Genomic DNA, 25,861 nt, shown 5'->3' with positions numbered 1-25,861 from the left:
ACTTTTTCCCAAATAGAGAGCCCAGTGACTGGTGATAATAAGATAGAACAAAAAATTAAAACTATACAAGAGGATCAGTGCCATGCTTTGGTAGTGTCCAGTATTCACCCCAGTACAGCCAGGAAGGAAATAGTTTGAAACACCAGATGCTCTTTGCAACTGGTATTTTGGATATATTTCCAGCAGGGATTTCTTCCCTCCCCATGAAAACAGACACACATTCTCATTTAACAACTAATTGATTTATTTAACAATACAAATTTCTTTCTACTGCATGGTTTAGCAGAGAGAACTTGAGAAACAAAATTAGCTTCTTTTCTTTTTTTTTAAAGTTTAAATGTTTACACAAAAACAACCTTTACTTCAGTAAATATAAAATTTACACACAAAAAACTACATTAAAAAAGAACATAATCATGACAAACCAACAAAAAGAAAAAAAGGATGGGAATTCAGTGTAAAGGATCCAATTGCAAGGAAGGCAAGATGGGGCAACACTAACAAGGCATCCCATTTGTACACCTAGGTATCTGAAGTTGTAGGTACAATACAAAACCAAAATACATTAAGATTAGAATTAAAACCTGTATTTTTATACCATAATATATTATGATATAAATATCTGTAAATTCTGTAGGCAACACAGTTAATGTGTGAAATACATAGTTTGCTCTCCACTGGAAGGTCACTGGAGTGCTGTAGGAGCACCGTGTCATCCACGAGTGCACTAATGGTCAGCAGTGAGCAGACTTTGACGTCCAGCCCGGCTGTGATAGCCCCTTGTTTCTTTGCCAATCTGTGCTATTTCTCACACATCCAATGACATGATGAGAAACTCTGGTCACCTTCAGCAGTGATTTCCAGCACTTCATCTCCTGGCATTAGTGTGTTACCTGACTTAGGCATATTCACCTGCCAGATCCCATTTCTCATTCCCTTTTGCACTTTATAACCTGAACTCTAAAGCTATCTTGTAGCTACCAAGAGAGACTGGCTTCTAGGTTGAGATATTTGGGATATACAGTTCTTCAAGCCACCTTTAGGAATCTGTAGAAATATTTAAAGTAGGGTGGACAATTCATGGTCAAAGGTTATGTGATACAAAAACAAGGGACCTGTATAGTGATGGTTAACTTTAGACCTAAATCTTTAGCATTTTTTCTATTGCTTTAATATTTAAACTTAACATTCGGTTTTCATATATTAATTGAGCAGAGCATCTTATTGATGGAAGTGCTACATTATCTCCAAAACCACCACGTAGTCAGGGAGACTGTAAAGTTTAAAATTAAGTGTAAGTTTAAAAATCATTTAAAGAAATCAAGTCTCTTTCTTTTTTATAATCAATATTGTGACTGGTAACCTATAAAAGCTTAAATTATAAAACTATTAGTGACTCTACTTTTTAAACTGTATGTACTATAAAGCTGTATTTTTGTTACTTACAGATGTTAAAAAATTTCCAAGCCAGAAAGTGAAGGGGGAGAAAAGTAGTCTAAAATAGTTTTGCAGATTTTGTTTTTACTAACAAAGGTTTGTTTCCCCCCAAACTGTTTTTGTGTCATAAAAATCTGATTAAATTTATTCTACTCCTCTCTTTTCTGGGCAGATGATACAGTGTTCAATCATGCTTTGGAAGACCTTTTTCAATGGATAACTGTAGTTCTCTAGATCAGTAAGTCTAACTTGCTTTACTCAGAAACAAAAGCACCAAACTATCTCTAAACCTGGCCCTTGTCCTGCAAAAAAACTTTGTAGCAAGACTGAGGCAGTCTGTTCTGAGAGCAAGACTGGCCCTGAAGCAACCAGCTACATTAACTTCTGGAGCAAGCATATGCAATGCTCTCATTTCAACTTAAGAAAAACCTGAATAGTACTAAATTTAAGAAAATTGTGGAAATTTCACTTGTTCTGTTAAAAACAAAACAGGGAAAACTTAAACAATCCACAGGTGTGCATTAAACATTTAATAGCAAACCCTTGCTTATGTATATTAATTTAAAGATTATCCACAGGGATCTGTGATACATTGGCCCTGCCTTGTTATTATAATTAAATTTATTAAAATATTAATTTAAAATAGGAAAACAAAGAAACTACTCCATGGGGAACATGTTTATTGTGTTTGAGATGATACACTGGGTGCTCTCTGAGCTACAAAGGGAAAAAGGAAATCCTTTCATTACAAACTGACAAAGGTAAAAGTTAAAACAGTTTTCACAACAGCATGTACCACATATTGGAAATAGATCTGGGTTTAATACAAATGACATAATTCCTAGTAATCTACAGCTACCTTTAATAACTTCATACAGATAATGAATTAGGCTAAAATGCACTATAATATTTGGTTGACTTCAGGAACAGTATCCTTAGTACATCACAAAATACATTTTGATATCCCAAAGAAGCAAGACTTGCAAGTAGGCATTTTAAACATAACTAATCTACAGCTACAAACTTCTACTCTTGATAGCATTTACCTTTTTGGGGGGGGCAGTATCCCAGTCTTCAAAAGGATAAAAGCAGAGTAGAATCAGTATAACATATACACAGAAGTCCGTATTGTAAAGGCTATAAAGATTTGTTGCACACTGCAAAGTTGCCTTCTGCACCTTCACACTGCACAAGTAGTTTGTCATTTATGTTGCATATCTCTTGGTCCACTGTCTGGCTATCCTGTCATGTTCTGCTCTGTTGGTCAGGTACTGAGTGGCTATGCTTCCAACCAGAGGGTCAGCTGCAAAAGGCAGGAGAAAATGCATCAGAAACCATTAAACAACTAAAACAAAAAAACGAAAGCAAAATGAACACATGATTTGAAATACAGCATCCTTTCCAAAATATAGTGTTTGTTAGATCAGAAAATGCTGTGAGATATAGTGGAGCTCTTATCATATGACATTTCCAAGAAAGCACAAGAGGGACAATGAACAGAGAAAGAAAACAGCAAAATCTGTTGTGGTTATGTGCATAGGAATGAATCTTGCCCCAGCCAGGTGCTCTGCCTTCACTCCTGTGGAAGGGCCGCTGCGTGCAGGGGACATTCAGCGAGTGCTGCCTGGTGTACTCCTGTCATAGACTTGTACAGGAGTGTGTGAGGGCATCAGGCCTGCAGCACCACACCGAGGGGACACAGTTTGCTTCAAAAGTCATCAGACCTTTGTGCCAAAGAAGCTCATCCATTTCTCCCTGACTATGACCACTTTCTATAAATGAATTGTCACCTCAGCACTCTTGCTCGGTTCCTGCCCTGACTGCAGACAATTAGCATTCCTTGTGTAATGACACTGGTGGCACAGTTGTTGCTGAGAAACTGTACTGCTACCAGAGGAGTTCCATCCCTCCCAACAGGAATAAGGAATTCTCTTTGAAAAAGGGAGAAATCTCTCTGAACACCACCTCCCTTGTACTTGCAAGATAAAACATTTTAATTGCTGTCTTAAGAGAAGAGACTTCCTATGGCCCCTTCTGACATGCAGGATTTACGATTTTTTAACTCAAGAGAATGTTGTTGCTTTCCTGGATTGACCACTCACTTGCTGGAGCTCCTGCAATACAGACCTTCAATGACATCAGCTTATTTTCTCCATCAAACCTTTGGAAAAAAAAGACTTAATGCTATTCACATTCTGTTGGGCTATTGGAGTGAAAAGCACCATTAAATGTGGGACACCACATCCAATCAGGAGTGTTTAATCCTAAATTTAAAAAATACTAAATTTTATTTAATCTGCATGCAATCAAGTAGGCAAATTACATTCCACAGCAATGGAGTCAAACAACTAAGAGCAGACACCCAGTGAACTATCAGCTCCTTACCTGGGTTGCAGTCTGTCAGAAGAGAACAAATAGACAGAAGAACCTTTGAAATAGTCAAAGCAGGGCTCCAGTTGTCTTTCAGGATGTCCAGACAGATGACTCCTTGACTGTTGATGTTGCAGTGATAAATCCTGGTACGGAAAGTAACCTGGAATCAGAGCATGAGAGACAGGGAGAGAGTCATTCAGTGCTGCCTAGGGATGGTGCCCCTTGGCTCTGAGCAGCCACAGCACCCACGGTGCTCCCAGTTCTGCAGAACTGCTGTGGAGGCAGCTCCACTCTGCTCATCTTCTAAACCACAACTGTTTGAAAGAGGAGTGAGCATTGACTGCAGCCATGGCTGCCTTGAAGGAACCTACCATTAAGAGATTAGGTGCATAAACTGCTTTCACACAGGCCCTCTCTCTGGTACCCACAAAAAATTTAGGACCTACTTTATAGTACTGTAGGTATTTAACAAACACACTGGCATGTCAGGAATGTTCTGATCACAAATGTAAATTTATTGTGGTTTCTGAAGGTGAAGATATTGACAGAATTTGTATGCATGTGCAGTATTAGTTGATCTTTTTCTTTCTTTAAAAATCATAAATACAGACCATGAAAATATTTAAAGAATAACATTTAAAACTCAAGTATAGTATTTTTCTTGTTAAATTAGCAATGAAATATTTGTCTTACCCTTCATTAGGCAGGATATAATATACAGCCAAAACAATGCTATTACAGTAACTAAATCCATCCTGTTTTTAAATTATTTCAGACTAATATCGATAAAGCATGTGAGCATTATTCTGCACAAACAATTATTTGAGTGTTTTAATTACATAAAGCACAAGAAGATAAGGAAATTTTTCTTTTTCAAACTGATGCAGTGGGGGAAATCCACAATGTTTCCTGAAAATTCAAAAATTATCATGCTCTAAAAAAACCACCAAACTTCAAGATTTGACTGAGGAATTTGTCTAAAACTCTGCATCACTTCATTATAACATTCTTATGTCAGAACATATTAAATGGTGTGGGTTTCAGAGACGTGTGAGATACATGGAGTGTATATTATTCTTTATGCTGTAATCGCTCTGGGAATGAAAAAAGGTATTTGATTTATAACAATGTTAGAGCCACAAAAAACATTAAATTGTACAATATTGTGTGGTAGAATGTATTTAGTTTTGTGAGTGTCAGCAGTGTTTTTTCTGGTGACTCAGTCAAGAATTGTAATTCAGCAGTAAGGAAGGGGAGAAAGGAAAACTTTTAACTTCTTTGATATCCATTAATAAATTATAATTTGTTAAGTGTCCATACTATTTCTGAGCAAGGAATTGACATTTTAGTTTAAGTTAGGATTAGTTTAATTTAATAAAAAGAGCTTTTGCTTAAAAATATTATCAAACAAGGGTGCTGATCTTAGCAGTAGTAAATAGACATTTTATAATAATGGAAATCATCATAGCAATTTACCCAATTTGAAGTCACAATATAACACTCTAGTTGTCTATGTAAACTGATTTTAGCTTTTTAATATTTTGCTAAAAATTACATGACAATATTTAATATAGAATCTGGCTTATAACATAAAGACTTTATTATACATATATTTTAGTAGCTGGAATGAGAAGAAGCAAGAATAAGTAGGTGTTGTGTTGTTTTCTACTACAATTAAAATTTCTTGAATCTTACCTCTTGATCAGAATTATCATCTCATTTATCACTTGGTGAAGCTTGGAAACAGACTGCGGTAATGAGGAAATAAATTAGATAGAATTTTTCTGAGACTGCAAGCCAAGATTTTGGACCTTGTAGTTTTCAAGGGACCATAAACAAATCTGATATTCGGAAAGCGATGTGCACTCACTTGGCTGCAAGTTACATTCTCCTCATCTGTGAAAAAATGGTAAACACAGCAAAAACCTTACCCTTACCTTTGGTGGTTTGAATGGATAGTCAGATGAAAATGTGATATCCAGGAAAAAAACGCCTCCTTCATATACAGAACCTGGAGGTCCAAGTATAGTAGATCTCCATTCATAAATGTTATCTCCTTTAGGACCGGCACTGCGTAAAGAACAAAGAGGAGAGAAAAATAAAGTCAGATGTATCTCAGTGAGAGGTATTTTATGGATTTTCTTCTCCATTCCATTTTGTTTTATAAAAAACACCTGCCTATCTTTCACATCTGCCTAATTTCCAGCTGGTTTCAGTAGGCTCGGTGTTTTACACTTGCACAAAAGCTGAGTACACTGCAATCCCTTTGGAGATACAGTAATGAAACGGACTGATTGTGATCTACTGGATTTTCACTGCCTGAAACAGATCCCCAGATCTGCTTTCTTGAGTATGTGGTTGCTCTGAGGTTCTACATCATACCCTTCCAGTGACATAATACTCATACACAAAGGAGTTGTACATCTTGACCACATTCATCTTCTCCAAGCATTTAACAGATCACACTTTCATAAAAAATGGAACTTTCAAGTATATTGATACACATTTATTGTCACTTGTTTCATAGGCCAGAGTGAAATGTTACACCCTTGGGCAGCAACACCAGGGAAGGGAGAGAGAATCAAGTAACATGGAATTGAGCTTCTTACAGCACTCAATTTGTCATTCCAAATAACAGTTTTCTTCAGGATATATTTGTGTTATGCCTCTGGGCAACCGGCAATGAGATGAAGAGCCAAAAATAGTTTATTTTAAGAAGTACAATACTGAATGTGCTTCTCACTAGGGGAAGGGTTATTGCATAATTAATTATTAAAGTAAAGCTTTGAAAGAAAGGATAATGAACCAGCATTTTCTTGACTTATGAGTTATCATTAAGGTTATTATCACACAGTAACCATCTAACCTTCTTGCAAAAAAAAACAAAACAAAACAAAAAAATCAAATATGTAAGCAAGTCTGGGTAGAAACTAACCTAACCTTCCACAAAAGGGCCTAAATTCAACATCCTGAGATCCAATACTGACTGCTACGGAAAACAACACAGCTGAGCTCACACAGACATGGTAGATTCATCACATCTATGCAAGTAAGTCAGTAACATAGCACTGTAAAAGATCCTTTCAATTCTCCCCTCCTCAGCATCTTCCCAGGCACCACCTACATCACATAGACAAGTGGTGAATCGTCCTCATCCTTCCCCCTCTGTGCTCCCAAGGAACAGGCACAGAGGACTGTCATATGTGATTGCACATGAAGCAAGTGACAGGGCACGGCACCACACTGTAGCCTGGGAGTTTCTGGATTATGGAATTGCTCAATACTCAGAGGAGCCTCCCTGCAAGCCCTCCAAGTATTAAGGCTCCTCCTATGTAAGTCACCTCACATATTTGTCATACATATGTTTGCAGTCTGTAACACGGCATGTTGGACATTCATCCTTACTGTGTAGTCAAATGTGGAGACAATCATCACAGACAAGGAATATGAGCAGTCTGCATTATGCATCTGCAATCCCCACACCAAAAATTTAGCTATTTTTACTTTAAAATCATATTTGAGAAAAAAACCAAAAGCTGAATTTGATTACAAATTCCCTTTCAATTCATAATTTTCCAAGATAGTTTTTATCTTGTAGACATTTCATGTATCAGGCCTTTCATAAACAGGACAAAATAATCATGGAATTTGGCTGACATCCTATTTAATTAAAAACAAAAAATTATTTGATGAAGCAGTAGCTATTTTCCTGTTGCCAGAATGAAAGTGGGTAATAATGGAGTGCTGGCCTCCAGAGCACAGCTAGGAAAGAATAACTACAAGTGATGTCAAAATAAAGTTTGGAGCTAAAATCACTCATCCTACCTTTCTATTTGCAATGCATGCATACAAGTGGAAGAAAGATATTTGATAATTTTTAGGAAAAAAAAGGGAAATCCAGAAATAAAGAGGTCCATTTTTGGTGATATAATGAACCATTTGTACCCTCAGTCGCTCCAAAAGATAATTTTATTCATGCTCCCTAAAAAGCAATTAGTGTAAGAACTGAAAATATTGGGGCAATAATGACAATATTTAAAACCCACACAGGCCACTGAAATATTTCAATTAATTTTTGACACTCATCAAGCTTACAGCTAATTAGTATTGTGCTTGAAAACCAAATTTCTATGGAGCAATTCAATTTCAGCATTATATGTCCTAATAGTTTAATGCAGAGTTTAATGCTCTTGCCCTGTGTGTCAGGTACCTTTCTTTCATATACCTCTAACAGCTGGATGCAATTCAATCAGATTAATGAAATAGATTACTTAAATCAGTGATATATTTCAGCCCAGTGAATCACTCACAATTAAGTGTGGTACCAGTCCAGTGCCAAACTATCTGGTAATCACTTGCCAAGTCAGAGCAGGGGCATCTATCAGCTGGTAGCCACAAGCTAAGTGCAGTGGCTCTCTGCCTGCTGCTATCTGCTGTCCCCTTCCACTACCACTAGCAACGCATAAAAGGATTGGGCCATAACACAAGAAAGGTAACAAGGTCTCAATCTTGTAAGAGGAAGAAAACGCTGTGTTTGAAACCCATCCTAACTGCTGAGGAAGAATTTCTGCAATGTCACAGAAACATAAAACTATAACAGTAACCACACTCAGGTACAGGAGAAAATTTTAAACATTAAATCATTACATCTGAATGAGGTTTGTGAAATTTCTATTTAACAGTTGGTGTCTCGCTGTCAGTGGTGTAAAAGGTACCCCTGCTTCGTTAGCAGCCTGAAAATCACTGCAATTACTACATTATTGGTGTGAGAAGACACACACAAGACATCACAGTTGGCTCCTACAACCTGTGTATTTCCACTAGGGATCATCCTCAGCCAGCCATACTCGACTTTGTCTTCTGTATACATATCAAGGTAATCTCTTTTGGAAGTAAACAAACCCACACTCTGCAACTCAGCAGAAGATACCAGACCTATGCATTGCAGTCTTAACCTCTGCAGTGATTTCCACGAGGACAGGACAGTGGGGTTACACTCACTTGGATGACTGTAGGCAGAGCGGAAAAGTGCAGTCCTGCCTCGGTTGAGCACAGAGCTGCAAGAGTGTCACTGCCTTGACTCTCCTGACACCCAGCAGAAATACTGTCCTCTTGTTGGGCACTAAAGAGGCTGGTATAGGAGACACTTCTAGAGGCTGTACTTGAGCTCTTCATTCCCAGAAGCTCTCCTGATGTTCAAGACATTCACTGTCCTATTGCAAGCACAGGCTTCAAGCATCTCACCTTAAACCCTGAAAACTATGAGTGACAGCCTAGGACTCTTTCTCACTGTCTGCCACACTGGATAGAACACCCCAGGCAGAGCATTACAGTGGGGAGCTTACATGGGTTTTTTCCCCCTTCTTCTTTCGCCATGAAAAGACGCAGCTCCTTATGACTTCCCCCATGGAATCCATATGGACACAAAATTATCTCCTAAACACAAAATCTTGATGGAGCAAGATCATTGTCTGATGACAACCTCAGTGGTTCGGCCACACAGCATACCTGTGCAGCACACTGTTAACAGCCAGCTGTCCTACATTAGCTTACAGGACATCACAAATTCGGTAAAGGCACCAGCAGTATATTCTCAATAAAAAACCCACTTGCTTAATTTTTTTACAATATGCACTAAAAAATCTCAGACAAAATAACAAAGCAATTTAATTGAAATGAAAAAATATTATTTGCAAAATTAGGGGGATTTACTTCATACATTAAAGCTGGATTGATTTTTAAAAATAGATAAAGTTAACTGGTTGCATCTGCTTCCTAAGTAAATATTCATTATGCCACTTTACTGAGGGATATATACCTGATCCAGATAAGACAAAGGATTTATAACCATGCCCTAGGCAAGCTAGTCCACTGAACAGATTTAATTTACAAGTGTGACTTCAGATTGTGAATTTGAAAAGGCATGAGGTTAAACTTGAGAAGCCCGTGGGTTCACACCAGGTCCTTCAAATCTAACTCTGCTGAACCCTGGCTCTCAAGTTTCATGAAGATGAAGAACAGCTTTTCCAGTACAGTGTAATGAGCATTCACACGGATGCAGCGGCATTCACACCAGAAAGAAGCCTGTTAAAAGCCCTGATGCAGAGGTTACAGAAATCCAAATTCAGCTTTTGTTACAATTCATTAAATCGAAATGCATTGAAGCTGCCCATATGGAACTAGCTGCAGGATGAGAAACTAGGACAAGAAATTTCCAATCTACATGATGCTAGTAGCATGTTGCTTTCTGCACTTGCTAAATTTGCTTCTGTCAACAGCACTCCTCTGAAACACGGGGCTCTAAATTTGGCAACAGAATGAAACTTCACAGTACTGAGACTGCGATAATTAAGAAGAAAAAGGGCGAAGGAAAATGTAATTTAGCTAGATTTGATGTTAACTCTGTGTTATGCTTTATTATGATAAAGAATATGGGTCTGTAATAGGGTACAATTGGGGGGGTGGGTGTGTTTGTTTTTTAGGAAGCTTCTGATAGTGAACTCTGTCAGACCCTAAAACAGTCTCATGTCATTGGTACCACAAAACTAAAGTACTAGTCTACATCTCAAGAAAATCATCGGAGTGCCTATATAGCACAGATTAAAGTGGTGGAACATTTTCCCACATTCTCCTCTCAAAAGCTCTGCCCTTAGGTCTGATACCCAGGCAGGCAGAATAATAGAACCACAAAGGCTGGAAAAGACCTCTAAGACCATCACAAAGGCAGCAGCTAACAAACCAAATGAGGCACCTGGAGTGAGAGTTAGGTAGGAAAGAGCTCCCTCCATCCTTCCCAAACGTTTATCTCAAAATGAGATTTAGCAAAAGTAAAATCCCTGAAGCTCTTCACAGTCTGCTCAATCACAACAACTCTGTCACAATAGTATAATTATAATTTTTACAGCAATCTTACAGTGCTTTAAGAGAGGAGAAAGATTTTTTTTATATTTTTCTTATTTCAACTGAAGATACTAAGGAAAGGAAGAAGGAATGCCCTCAGGTACGATCCACAACCTCGTGCTTCATAATGCTACATAGTGAAGTTCTGCAAAATCCACAACACAGCTTCAGAAACTGACTTTTACAAATCCTACCATAAAAAAGCACTCAGAACGTTACCAGCACAAAAAGTTTTGTTTTGGACAGCAATGTCTCAGCTAAAGCTGTTGGATGATGTTCTAGTTCAGTACCACACCACTAGAGACTAATGGGCCTGCAACAGATTCTGTCAGCATGTACAATTTAGACAAATACACAGATCCCATGTGTAGTGAGTCTGTATACCTCACCATCTAAGCTTCTGAGCTTGATGGACTCATTTCCAGTGAAAGGAGAATGCCTCAGGTAACTCCAGCTTATCACAGAGGTGGAGATTCATATCTACCATGCAGGATATCTAGTGTAGATGCTAATGCTTGCACCTCAGACTTCCCAGACAATCTGGATAGAGATCAGTGACTCTGCAGCACAAGGAACATCTAAGTACTCTCTACAACCAAGGTTCACCATCTCCCTCTGGTGACACCTACTTTTTGCTGATTGCATGGGGAGCCTGGCTCCTAACTCAAGTCACTAAGCTCAGTACTAGAGAAAATCCTCCTCACCCTCTATGCAGTGAGAAAAGGTTGTCTAGTTCTGTTTTCACACACTATCTTGTAGTACACTAGCCTTTTATCTAGCTACAGATACACACTGTCATGATGTTGGTAATTAAAGAACAAAAAATAATCTCACCAAAGGATCTCTGTCTGGTGCAAGCTGTCTGAGAGTTATTCAGTGAAGCCTGGAGAGAGCAAAAATCACTTACCACTAGTCGTAGTTTAATGTTAAACATGGGAAAAGAAAGATGCTCAGATTATTTTCTTGCTTTGATATTTTCAATATCTTCTAGAAAATTTGTCCACTACCCTTTTTTACTTAATTCTCCTTTTCCAAGTGTGGAGGTATTCTTGTATTTTTGGTTACAGAGTGCAAAAAAGAAAATGAACATTAACTAAAAGGCATAAGTTTGTGGGTGGCTTTCAGCTCTGTGACCTGTGTCAAGCATGCACAGAAATTTCCATTTTCTTTATTTTTCAACACCTTGTTTACAGGGCTCTCTGGAGTACTTATTCTTAGTGTTCATATTATCAGCACCAGTGCCTAAGCTCCTCTGCTTACAGAATCTGGATAGTACATCCTCTAGACACAGAAACCATACTGGTTTCACTGGCAAGAGCTACAAGTATAGCAATAGTTTTAGGACTACAGCATTTTTCTAAGGTTGGACACGTGGGTTGTCTGTAGCAATTTATCAAAACCATGTTGAAACGCTGTTTGATATGGTGCTCACTATTATTAAGGTTTACAGGTTACGTGCAATCTTTTACAAAGAAAAAATTTCAGTCTATTGTGTTCTTCATATAGCTACAACTGTTCTTATTTTACCTGCCACTGAACTACCTGCTACATCTGTTTGCCGAAAAAGGTTATTTACTGCTTCTAGCAGATCCACACAGGCTCTGTGGAAATGAGGACACACAGAGTCTAGTTCGCTCTAGAAATCTTTTCTTCTGTCACTTCCCTAAGGTCTATCATGCCCTTAAGATTGAAATCTAGAAATTACTGTTTAAAAAAAAATAAAACCTATTTTTTACTCATGGATCCCCTGACACTTCAGCTGGTTGTAAAGCAGTGCAGGACTTCTGCCTGAGGACATGGTTCACTGCAAAGCAAATCCAACTTAAGAGCTCCTCCTGCCAGATCAAAAGCACCGTGGCTACTCAAAGCAAAGTGCTGATCCAACCTAAACTAACTTGGCCAAACTGTACACATTTGAAAAACATCAACGGATTAGCTTTGTGCTTAATCACGTACCAGTTGCTCTCGTGCAGTCAGCGTAGGGCATAAACCTTAGACTGTGTGCTCTTAGAAATGTAATCATGTTGCCTCTTTGGTTCACATCAAATTGTGCCATGAGGGGAATCTGACTGAGAGCAGATCTGCTACTGGTCATGCTACAGAGAAAGACATGTTTTAGAACCTTCAGTGCTAAACTTGCCATTAGCAGAAGAATATACACTGTTGTTACCAAACGAAGCTGAGTAACAAATCATTTGCTAATTCCATCAAAGGTGTAATATGTAGATAACCCAAGTTATGTAGTTTAGAATGCTGTCAGTTTTTCCACTGCCAAAAGCCCCATTAAATTAGTTCATTGCTACAATAGCTCAGCATTACTTTCCTCCTTGTAGCTCAGCATTACTTTCCTCCTTGTACTCCTGCTAGTTCCTAGGACTTTTCTTGCTACTCTTAAAAGTCTGCTCAGTTTCTTTCCATTTTCCAGAACAACTCTAGCCAATTATGGAGGCAGAATTCTTGTAATTTTTATTTTGAAAAATAACTAATCCCAGAACACAGTTTGCTAAATTAAAATAGGAACACTGAATTTAAACCATGTAACAAAATGTATTAGATTGCTTCTGTCTATGCTCTTGACAGAGGAGTTGTACCCAGGCAATACACAAAAAAGTTTACCAAACATGAGTTGTTTATCAAAACAGAAATCTCAGGATTCACAGGCATGAAGAAAGTTCCTGCTGAACATTTGGTTTATTTTAAGTAACTTGAAATCTGCATACAAGTCCCTCTCACGTCTACACAAGAGAAATTATCCATTAAAACACAGAGCAGGACAGCCAGTAAAGGGAAACATTTCCTGCTACTTTGCCATGTGTTTATAAGAACAAAGCTGTAATTTAGCATAAAATAAAAGATCAGCTCCCTGTAATCAGTGCTGAAACACCAATGGTACTAGTCCCAAAACGTACTATTTTCTTGCTGTTGGTATAAAGCTCAATTTGCACTAAGGCCAAATCACTCTCTTGAAGAAATGTGACTAGCAGCTACACAGTTCTGAACTCCCTAACATAAACCAAACTCATTTGGGATACAGGTATATTTTATTCTTCAATGTTTAGCTTCCATAGCGATTCTTGCAATTCATACTGAAAGAATCACACCACACCTGAGAAATTGTGCAGCCTTAGTTTAAGGCTTCTGTCCACAAACACAAAACAGAGGCGCTCAGACACAAGATCATTTGCCTAATGCCACCCAGAAAATGTGTGCTGTGGAGTGTGACTGCAATGTAAATCTCCCAAATCCCAGGCCACCACTTTACCCACTGGACTCAAGATTACATTATTAGTAGATCATTCAACGGGTCTGTGGCATCCACGTGTTTTAGACACCAGTCATCTCCATCATTCACTGCAAAATCTTCAGGTCAGAAAGCTAAGTGACACTGAGAAATCCAGTTTAGGATTTTGTACCAATATTTTCAATGACACCTTTAATGACAACAAAGAAAACTTATTACTCCCAACATCCTTTAAGCACACCCTTCAGATGCAGGAAGAAAGAACAGTCAAAAGAATTTCACTAAAGGCTCTAATTAATCTAAAAATACAACTGACTCTAAAAATGTAGTAAACTTGTAAATACTCATGCCTAGGAACAATAACTCGGCAATTTTCAACAGACTAAGCCTGGAACTTAACTAAGGTTGTTCAAATGAAATCCCCTGCTATCAATCTACCCCAAACATCTAAACATTAGGCAATTTCAAATTCAAAAAATCTTCTACTGCTCTGCAGATTATGTTTTTTTTTCTAAGGAAGGTACCTTCATCCAAAAATTGAAAGGAACACCTCTGAACAGTGCTTTTCAAGATAGAAAGCACATTAGTAATTTAGTGAATCACCACCATCTGACAATTCAAACCTAAAGGCAGAGTCTGTGATTAAACTTGTGAACACTGTTAATGTTGTGGAAAAACTTTTTTCTGATATCATAAAAGGATAAAGTGCAATTTACAGAACACAATTTATTCAGGTACTTCATGAAGGACCAAGAAATACAGAATAGCTGAGAAGTCTCCTTCACTGAAATGTGGGTGTATCCACCTGTCAAGAAGATGAACACCCAACATGCCTGGTGCTCCCACAGCGGCACCTCCTCCGCCGCCTCCAGGATGTCAGGGATTGGGCTTCTCCTTCACTTCACAGCAGTGGAGTTAGAAGTTGCCTTTTCCCCTCTCCTCTAAAAATATCAGCTTTCAAGTTCAGCAAAAAAGTTCCAGCTTGCCCACAAAAAAGTAGATGAAAGACAAAACCAGCCAGACAGATAGCCTGCTTGCATTACCACACATTAATAGCCTGAATAAGAAGCAGCTACTTAGGGATTTAATGACCTTTAATATATGCATATTAGTTTTGTACTTTTAGTTGTTTCATACTAACTTCCCGAATGTTAACCCGTAGCAATCACTGAATATTTTCCTTCAAAGGAAGTCTGTATTTTCATCATCAAAGTTCTTGGTTCAGCCTTCCTAACCTTCTAGCACAGGTTTTCTCCCAAATGTAATTCTATCATTACTTTTAAATACTTCCTCCCTCTTGCCTTTATCCATTTCCACATCAGGCTGTACAGACTAACAAACCAGAAAATGCTGTGCCATAGCTCCCTGTGTCAGATGACTAACTTGACACCATAAAAGCCTAATGGAAATCTCTGTAACTATTAAAAGGCTATATTTCTCAAAAAAACCAAAACAGTCCTTTCCCAGTTCGTACACCAAGGTCTTCCCTACATCACGGATACTTCCTCAAGTCTGGCTCCATTCCAAACATGCTTGGGGTCACTATGTGGACTACTGAAATTGAAAGCAGTTACCAGTTTTGAAGGGGCATGAATCTGATTAGCCAAAAAACAAGAACTCTGTTCAACACAACAGTCAAATGTTTAGAAGGTCTTTAGTCTGGTTTCCACCACTGGTTAACAAAATTTCCTACATTGAGGGTTGATTAAATGAGGTTTTCACTTTTTCCCCCCACAAGATTTGTGCTCTAAAATGAACATCAGAATTCTGGCTACGGGCTTTAAACTCTGCTTAAAGCAAAATGATTACAAGCTTTACATTCAATGTTGGGCAAGAGTTTATCATTGTTAACAATTTTTATATATTTAATCTATTACTTGATATTAGGTGGTTTCTTTTTTACCTTTGTACTTTCAACAAAACAATTCTGCAAATAGGCTTTTGTCAATCTGAATATATTAAAGCAAATCTCTGGGGTATAAACATTCCAGGAGACCTGAGTGCATGGTGACTGGTGCTGTCCCACAACCAATTAACCCCAACAAAACCAGTCCCCTCCCTTGACACCTGTAGTGGTGCTTGTGAAATCCCATTCCAAATTGCTCTGTGTGCTAAGTGGGTTGAGAAGTAATCCATGACTGCTGCCAGGACGCCTGGAAGCAGCAGCTGGCTGCAGACTGGCATGGATACCATCAGCACAAGAACTGCTGCAGTGGAGAGTAGGGCAGAAGTGGGCGATCCGCAGCAGCTCAACCTGAATTGGCCTAAAACATGCTGGAATTACTCTGCAAGTGCAATTCTGCATCTGCAGTGTTCTATTTATAAAGTAGAGGCTCAGGATCCTCTCTCTAATTCTTCACCATCCTACTCTGTTCATGTGGTAGGTAAGTCGTAGAGTGACCCAACACCGTGAGCAGTAACCATCCTGTACCAAGCATAGGGCAGGCTTGACTGGGGTGCTAAAACATTAGCCCAGCAGTGTACACTTCACTGAATATGATTATTTGGAAAGTTTCAAAACAAAAGCAGTTGGGGATAGGAATCTGTTTTGTATAATGCAGAACTAGGCACAGCTGAAGAAACGCTCGGTACAGAGAATATATAAATGTAATTTGTGGATAAAAAAGCATTAAAAACCCCTGTGAATACCAGTTTTAGTTCCAGAAGCATAGCAATTCAAAGGAATAGAGAAAGCATCATGCATACAAATACACAGAAATCAATGTCTGATATGAGTTCATTTTATTCCACAAAGGTGTACTACACTAAAGAAAAATGTGAAAATGATAATCATTTAAGGGAAAAAAAAGTCAATAAACATCTAAGTGAAACAAGTCTCACTCAGTAAAATCTGTTTATTGAAAAGCCAGATCCAGCCTAACTACTGCTCTCTCTAACAATATTAATTTAATGAGTATTCAAAGCAAATATTCTCTGTGGAGTGTTCGGAGCAGAGGCTGTTTGGGTTAGCCTTCGGAGAAGGGCTTTGCGCCCCTCCTCTAAGGGAGCTGCCACTGCTCAGGACAAGCTAAGGAATTTGTGACCTGCACAGAACTCTGCTGTAGACCTTGGACCACTGGTACCACTGGACTAAGATATGCTTCAACTTCATTCCAAGAAAAGTAATTTTCTCCCACAGCCCAGATTCCAGGCAGCTGCTTGGAGAGTGGCCGTTTACCTCCTGCAGTAGGATACAGCAATTCAGACCTGGGGCAAATCAAAAGCACATGGACAGCACTGACCCTGGGCGCAAAATCCTTCTCTCCCACGGCTCAGGTTGCAGTACCAGTTGCGCTGCATTCAGGAATCAAATAACGCTACAACACGGCCACGGAATGACTGTGATCTTAAGAAGAAAAGGCTCAAAGTGTGTATGGTTTTTATTTGAGGCTATAACCATGATTTATCAGTGGAAAGTATACATTTAATGTCTACCATTGCAAAGTTCATCAGTTATATACTAATTAAGTATAATCTCTTCCAACATGTCCTAATATTATATATTGATACATAACTCCACTTCCTTCATATCCTCAGTCAGTATAATTTAGTGAACATCATTAACAACACATTGGCTTACATTTGCAATCTAGAAAAAATACTGTCCTTTCTGATAACTAATCTCAATAAAGCTTTTTCTTTGCTGTAAATGCCTAATTTTAAAGTGCAGCACTGTTAGAAAAATTAACTTAAGACAGGCTGCCTGCTCATAATACTTAAGAGATTCAGAGTTGAAAGGATAAATATTTTTATTAGTAGTTAGCCTGGCGGGATTGATTACTTATGTACTGTGATTTAGATGCTTAAATATTTGCAACAACAAAAAAGTAGTAGTAAATATATCATTTAGATCTTAACCATTTTGACTGCAGGTATTTAAGAGGATCAATATTCTGGTTTACAGACAGAATAATAAACATGACATGGCAATGACTTGATAAAAGTGACTGCACAGGTAAGAGACAGAACAGGGTATAGAAGTAGTCTCCAAAGTCTCTGAAATGTAATGTCTGAACTTCAGAAAACCCCACAAACACACCTTGCCCTATAACCAGCATGTAGACAGGTGCTCACAAAAGACAACTTACAAAACTAACTCAAATGGCAAGTTTTCTCTCTTGCTTAAGTCTTCCTTAATGAAACTTAAAAAACAGTAGCGGAAAATACAGTAGTAGCAACAGTAGTAGTAGTAGTAATAGTAATAATAATAACAACAATAATGATAATAATAACGAAAGGATCAAACTCTGTGGCCTGGCTCTGGACCCCTTGCACCCAGACATGTTACCTTACTTCCCTGGAGAAGGTTACTCATCAGGTGCCCAGCTCTAACAGCAGTCCCAAGCATCACTGGCATTTCGGGCCAGGCAGGGGGATGTAACAAGCCAGTCCCACTCCAGCAACTCCCAGCTGTGGTGCAGTCCCTGAGGAGCACAGCAAGCTGCTGTGGGGCAGACTGAGAGACTGGCTCAGGCAGGGAAAGCCATAAAGAGCTCTTTAACAGCTTGTTCCTCCTCCCCACTGCACCAAGCAAATGCCAGCAGAAAAGATAACCATGCCAACGGAGAAATGCTGGCATTTTTTTTGGTAGGAGGTAGTTTTCCAAAGGACTACTCAGAGTCCCCTCAATAGCCCTTTGATAATTTGTGAACATAAAGATCTTGCTTTTCAGAGTTATGCTTCATCTCCCTCCTGTTCCCCCTACAGCATAAGCAGAGCAGCTTTCACAGGGCAGGACTCCATAGGAGCTGGAAGCTAATTACCAGATGACTTGTAAATCTTTTCAATCTGCACAACTTCATCCAGTTTGCAATGCTTAGCATCAGCTCTTTTGGAACCTTTTCATCCTTACTTTTGTGTAACAAATTTTCAACAAGCCAGGAGTTCTTTGTTCTCTCCTAATAAAACAACCTAAAATGTTAACACTTCAGCATGAAATTAATGAACTAAACACACTTTTCTGGAGATATGAGCAGAAGTACAGGCATTTCCAGATTTATGTGAAAATTTATTAATTCTGGAAAAAGTCCTTTAGGCTGTGTTTTTAAAATAACTTCAGAACTATAAAAATGAATACAAACAACAGCTGTAAATTATCTATGTGTTTTGCCAAACATATGGCCAGTCAAATGTTGTGCTTATTGAGGATAACTTACAGGAAAATCTTATAGGGGGATGAAAAGAGAAGTGGACCAAGTCAGACATTTGCTCAGATGCAACAGTTCTGTCCACAAAGTTTTACTCCAAGTTAAGTGTCAGTGGCAATGCAGAGGCACTCTGCAGAGCAGAGCATTCAAGTCTACAATTTACAAAATGGAAAATTATTTTCAAATGCCTCCTCTTGGGGAATATAGTGAATAAGCTGAAGAGTGAAGAGTTGGTTGAGTATTTCTGCTCCTGCAGTACTGCTGACACAGGAGACTCAGTGTGATATAACCTATTTTAGTGGGATACATACCAAGTAACTATATGGATGTAGTCTGAAGCAGGAAAATAGACCCCACTCACACGAATCCTCCAGCTGTCAGAGCTGGGAGAGGTCTGAACCAACACAGAAGAAGGCTGGTAACAACTCCAAAGGTGCAACTGGTTGCAGAGCAAATGCCTGACCATGCTCTGACTGTGCTATGGAAGAAAGGACGACTCTGAACTACCTAGGGAATGTGTCCTGTGCCCAAGGCCTAGAGGCTTTTTGGTAGTTGTACAGCAGGAACATCCTGTTTAACATCAGAGTTGCTTTATTGAAACCTTTTTGGACAAAAGAAACAAAGCAAGAACTTTCACCTTGGGCAAAACACACAGACTGCTAAATGCCACCTGCTCTGGAAAGACTGTGTCATGATTAAAACTGGAAGCAGCATCTTCACTTTTATTTGTACAAATTCTACCCTGTTATATGTTGTAGATTACATTGTATAAAAATACAGTAGCCAGTTTTAAATGTATTTAGATGCATGCATTTTAGCTAATAAGCCTCAAATACATTGTACTTCTTGGCAGTCGAAGATCATCTGCTACAAATAATAGCCTCTTTCCCCCCTCCAAAAGACTAACTTAAGCACCTAAAGTATTGTTCTCAGGATATGATACTCAAAAGCATTTAGGAACATTGTTTATAAGAACTGACACTACAGAAGGAACAGCTATGTCCCAAACCAAGTGACACTTAAATCACAATCTTCATTGGAGCTGCTGTTGCAAGTAAACACTGGTATTAACTACAAAACCTCTGTGGCTAAAAAGAAAAGTGGCAAACATAAAATTAGTGGCTGTGTTCACACGTGGACGACTATCCAGGAGGACTGTGGTTACATGAAGCTGCACTTCTGGCAGGCACAGAACAACATGATCCCTCCTTTTCCAATATAGCCACAGCTCCCAAGCAGCAAAACTCGGAAACGACTGATCCATTCTACTACATTACATCCCTCATGCCTTTGGAAGAAAGGAAGTAAAAGGCTCATTCATTCAAAAGAATTCAGGATAACAGGGCAGAAGAGTTCCCCCCATGTGCAGGAGTGCAGCTGCAGTACCTAAACAACAGTGCTGCTCCTGAACTGTGAAGAACTCAAGGCCCACATGGGTTTGCCACATGGGAGCAAAAAGTGTAATGCTAGAGCAGCAACAATGGTTTTTTTCCCTGATCAGACTAAAAGTCAAAAACTGTTTAAAATATATTCTATGATGAAAAGTACTGCAAAATCCAGTACTATTCTCCTGCTGACAGTCAATGCTGAAGAGATGAACCAGTAATTTCTGACTTTTTCCTTAAGCTTTCCTTGCATTAAATGGGAATAGTCACCCTTGTCAGCTCTAAGAAGCCCACCCTAAGCTTTTGTGTATTAAAGATAAAAAAAAGATTTACCCTATTTTCCTCCAAGGTACTTGGCTCCCCGTGCTATCCTGAATTCCTTAAACACTTATGAGTGCTTCTTTTCTTTAAATGTTAACAAATTTCAGTCATTATTACAGCAATTTTACAAGTGTGGCTTTGTGAAAAGATATATCTCCTAATATGCTCTGAAATAGCCAAACTACAACACTTCTGACACACCTCTCAAACACTTCAGAGAAGGCACCACCCTTTAAAGATCTGACCTGGAGAGACCTCCAGCACCCAACATGACCTCATTAACCACTGACTCATTTGAGTCATGGAAGATGTAGCAGTTCACCTTTGAGACGAGGCACTAAACCACTTGAAGGTATAAAGACAGTGATTAGCAATATGAAGTGGAACATATCATGATGCTCTATTTTTGACGATGCTTCTTCTTTCTTTTATCCATTTTGAAAGCTTTATATATACTCTGCAGATTGTCGTTTCTGTGCTTCTTGGATCAACTAAGTGGCTATGCCAAACTTTCCTATGAATAAGAATTACATTAGTCACCTAAAAATCAACTGCCTACACAGTCATAAACTAATTCACTTAGCTCAACTATACTGGAGCAACAAATCCTAACCAGATCGGCACTGTCATGGGGGAAGAACTTTATGGAGCACAGAAAAGGGTGAACTCAACAGGCTCTGGGGAGAGGGTACCATTGGGACACACCTTGGAAACCCTCCCCAGGCAGCAGCAGAGGAGGGAGCCATCTCACAAATATCCCAGCCTTGAAAATCTCTAATGCTCTGAAGGTCAAGCTCCATCCTCAAACCCATATAAAAACCAGGAGGCAATTTCGTAGGCATTTCCAATAAAGTGAAGCCTAACAAACTGGCACAGGTTGGATTTTAGCTTTTGAATAGTCTCTGGGCACAGTTCCAAGCAGTGGATCATAGAGTCAAGGAACAAGGTGAAGCAAGTATGAATAAGAGTCACATTCAAACAACATGGTACACTCGATATGCTAAGCACAAATAAACTAAACATAGCTGTCTATTTGCCATCAGAAAGCAGCCAACAGAAAAATAAATCACAGCTTTCAAACACTGACTTCCCTCCACCTTTATCCACTTGTTTGATTAATTTTGACAAGGTTGGTCCAAAAAACTAATGTACCTCTTCTGTAGACTGTACTTTTCCAGCCTCCTCATGGTTCAAATTTTCAAGCTCTTTACACCTTCCCACTCCCATTCACAGCCTTCTCAAGTTCCCTTCAGAAATGTAAGAAAATTATGTCTTCTGCTAAAATCTCAGCCAGCAGAGATCGACCGCAGCTCTCCCAGAATGTGCCTACATTTGCTCTACCTCTCTGCCTCAGTCTGGCTCAGCTGAATGTTCCCCATTCCTTCTCAGAGAGATCTTCTTCTCCTTCCCTTGAATATGCCCCTAGTACTCCTTCAAACTGTTACTCTTCTTGCAATGAAGACAATCCTCATCCCATAAAGACAAAATTCCTTTTCCTTGACAATCACATAGAGTCAAGGAAGAAATATTAATTATAAATGACATAGTTATCTGCTTCATATCTGTTGAAAATATTCATCAGATAGACTGACAGCAATACCTAAGTGTCATTTGCCACTGCTGATTCCAACTCTGCTTGAATTACTCATCTTAGACTCATATTCAAACTGGAGAAGTTATGTTTACAAAATTTTACTGCTGAACATGCCTGAGATAATCACATAACAACCAGAAACTACCAGAAGCTATTTTTTCTTCCTGAATTTCTAGTCAAATGAATGCAATGACCCTCTTTGTACATGGCAAAAGACTTCTTCATTGGTTTCTGTCTGTTGCATACTAACATGAAAATAATCTCTCATGTTTTTCCTATAAACTAGCCTAAAGAGGATGATACACTGCCTCTAGATGTTTGCATGTTAATCTCAAAACTACATCAGTGCAAATCTTCTGTAGTTACATGAAATACTGTGATCTGTTAACAGTGCTTATATTTCTCCTGTCAACATTTATTTCTCCTTAAAAATCTTTCTTTTTAATACAGAAATATTTCAATAGTGAAGAATAGAAAAGGACAAGGAAAATGACAAGGAAATATTATAGGAGATGATTAAATATTCATAAACTAGGTAATGCTAAATTCCAAGTTACACATGACAACTTTATTTCTTAACTTCCCTACAAGTTCCTGACGTTCCCTTTAACTACCTGACTGTACACTTCATCTTAACTAACAACTTTAGAGACATCACCTTTTAGTAGGACAAATATTTTGTATCTATAAGTGTATAGATATAGATACCTGTAGAGCAAACTGTCTGTACCCAGCTTCCTGCCAGTCAAAATAACAAAATACTCGAGAACATCTATGGCTCATATGCTGAGTTGAGTTCATCACTAACATCCCTTGAGAGAATTATGAGGAAGACAGTTCCACTGCTAAAAGGAATTACATATTATACAATTATTAACCTTGATAAGAAAGAAGAAGTCTTGGAGAACAGTGAGGCTATTTTTCTAGAAAAGACATGAAACTAATGCCAATGTCATAACATAAGGATGAGGCAAATATACCAGAAATAAAATATTACAAGTTGTATCAAGTGCACATCAAAACAGGCAAAACCAGCATCCTCAGTTTGAGAAACAAACAGAAATTTAAAGAGATTGTACAGTACAGGACAGTTGTACATATAATTTTAGAGATATCGCAAGAAGTCTGCTTAACATAAAAATGCATATGCATACTCAGATTTGCAATTGTTTTACACTTGGACATTTGTAAAGTTATCCAAGCAGCAGCAGCACCTTCATTCCTTCTGAGCTTAGCAGTCTGAATCCTCATTTTTTGTAAGAAAGCCTAAAAATGGTATGGCATAAAAAATCCTGATTTCTTCACAGTAAATTCTCAGCCAAACACCCTGAGAGTTTGCTTGCTTGCTCTCAGTCCCCTGACCACTACATTTTGTACACTTGTCATGCACAAGGGGTTGTTTCCCTGAATCCTTTCAGCTACATGACACTGATGTTACTTTTCTGCAAAGTAGCTAAATCAGAGCTTGAGACAATGCATGTTAATACTCAAATATTCACAAAAAAAGACAAAGGACTGAATAATTTATTCTGTAGACTCCCACAAGTGAGAATGGCTTTCATCTGTAAAGATACCATCTCATCATCTCCTCTTCCCCCATCTCAATAAATAACACTGTAAAACATCTTTTTTTTTGTGAATACACAAACAACAGAAACATTTGCTTTTTTTTTTTTTATTTACTTTTCTCAAACACTTTACTTTTATTTTAGCTGAGGACTTAGATTCAAAATACGGCTGTATTACTGAAGAAGACAAAAAGTTATCCCAGCAGTGGCACATCTAACCTAAACCAGCTCTCCCTGCTAGACAAAGAAAGTTCTTCGCCAGCCTGAGGCTGGATATCCCTGTCTTGCAGCACAGACACGTTCACAGAAGACACATTGGCAAAAGCACACAAAACACAGTTAAAAGCTACAAAAACATTCTCAGGGATTTCTGCACAGCTACTGAATCATGACTGAATCCTTCAAGAACAATCAGGCTTCAGCAGTAAAAACAAGCAACTAGTAAGGACGCAAGAGCAGCAGAAAAACTCCACCAGTGTGTGGTGCATGTCAATAATGCAGAAATATATTAAAGCTGCTTTTTCCAAAACTCACCTCAGTGCCATACACTGCTCTGCTCTGGGAATATATGACACAGCAGTGGCTGAGGGAGGCATGAGCAGGCCTTGTTCACGGTGACTCCATGAATGAAATCTGGAAACAAGTCAGCTTGCATCTGAATGCCACATCAATCCATTTCCCTGCCTGGCACAGGACGAGTAATGCTGAGAAGTTAAAGCTATCTATATAGTGTTTATTGATCCAAGCCTGGGGGCTGTGCCCTACTCTGTAACTCAAAGGAGTTTTCAAGGTCAGACATTATCTCCAGATTCAACAGGTCCCATGGGTGTTGTAACAACAGAAACTCAACACCAACAAACCAGAAAGACCCAATACCCCAAAACTACACCCTCAAACTCTATGTGGTAGGTTTTTTATTTACACTTTCCTCAGAAACACCAAAAATAAACTCTGCTGAGGTAGGGAGTAATTTGGTTATTTGATGAAGTAAACCCAACCGTATCACCTGACTCACTGCGTTCCAAGAACTGTCACCAACTGAAGATACTTGCATGGGATTTTAAAGAAAGAAAAGTCTGGCTGGAAAAGGGTCAGTACTGTTCCCTCAGCTTTTGAGAGCCTACCTTCATATGTCCTGCATCAAAAGGATGGACAAGATGCCCTATACTAGACCCACTACTTGTCTTAGATGGGAATACCTGTTGAAGGAGGTTACAGATGTCATTGTTCTGGCAGAAGTACCACGCACCCAGGAACAAACAACATTGAGTCTGAAATTTGACTCCAAGACAACATTCAGTTTCTTTTCTGCATGCTGACACAATGTTAACTTTTGAAGCCTAATTATGATCATTGAAATTTCAAAAAACTCACTCCACTGTTGAACAACAAACCAAAACATGTTATCGGGCAGGGATTTGTTCAGAGCTGCCAAGGATACACTTGGCATGTCCCACTCCTCTGTTCGTTTCAACAGGGCTGTTCCAGGACAAACACGCTTTCAAAAGATTTAAATAGTCTGGAGCAGCTGGATGCAATCTTGATTTTTACTTAGAAGAGCAGTGTACAAAAGCATGTCCAAAAACGAAACGAAGATTGTGTGCTCAGGTCCAGCCTGGGAGGGAGAATTCACATGACTGCTGAGGAGCTGCCAGCGGGGGTCTGTGGGAACTGGTGGAGAGGAGGGGGGCAGAGAGGACCACATTCCCAGTGGTTACGGAAAGTCAGAAAGAGGCTCAGTTTTATTATCTGGGAAATGTTACAAATGTCAGCATCAAGAGGTCAACTAAACAGAGCCTTAAAATGATAAATGAGAGCATCATAATACACAGTATTACCGTCTGTTCCTAAAGACATAGAGTTTATGTTGGCTGGAACAATTTTAGAAACATTCT

General features: G+C 38.8%; 1 protein-coding gene across 1 annotated transcript in view; it reads right to left on the bottom strand.

Annotated features, from left to right (window-relative positions):
- Positions 1 to 220: 220 nt before the first annotated feature.
- UBE2E3 (ubiquitin conjugating enzyme E2 E3) overlaps positions 221 to 25,861 on the bottom strand; it is a 58,205-nt gene continuing 32,564 nt past the window's right edge. Inside the window, exons 4-6 of the mRNA XM_051787967.1 lie at positions 5,748 to 5,880; positions 3,823 to 3,970; positions 221 to 2,740 (exon numbers count right to left, since the gene is read on the bottom strand). Coding sequence (XP_051643927.1) covers positions 2,643 to 2,740; positions 3,823 to 3,970; positions 5,748 to 5,880 — 379 coding nt within the window. The 3' untranslated portion in view covers positions 221 to 2,642. The remainder of the gene's footprint in view (positions 2,741 to 3,822; positions 3,971 to 5,747; positions 5,881 to 25,861) is intronic.

This window comes from Manacus candei, unplaced genomic scaffold (assembly GCF_025592945.1).
Source record: "Manacus candei isolate 608988 ecotype Guabito, Panama unplaced genomic scaffold, ASM2559294v1 h1tg000023l, whole genome shotgun sequence".
Lineage (NCBI taxonomy): Eukaryota > Metazoa > Chordata > Aves > Passeriformes > Pipridae > Manacus > Manacus candei.
The sequence above is the reverse complement of the archived record's forward strand: the minus strand, read 5'-3'. Positions and strand labels throughout refer to the sequence as shown.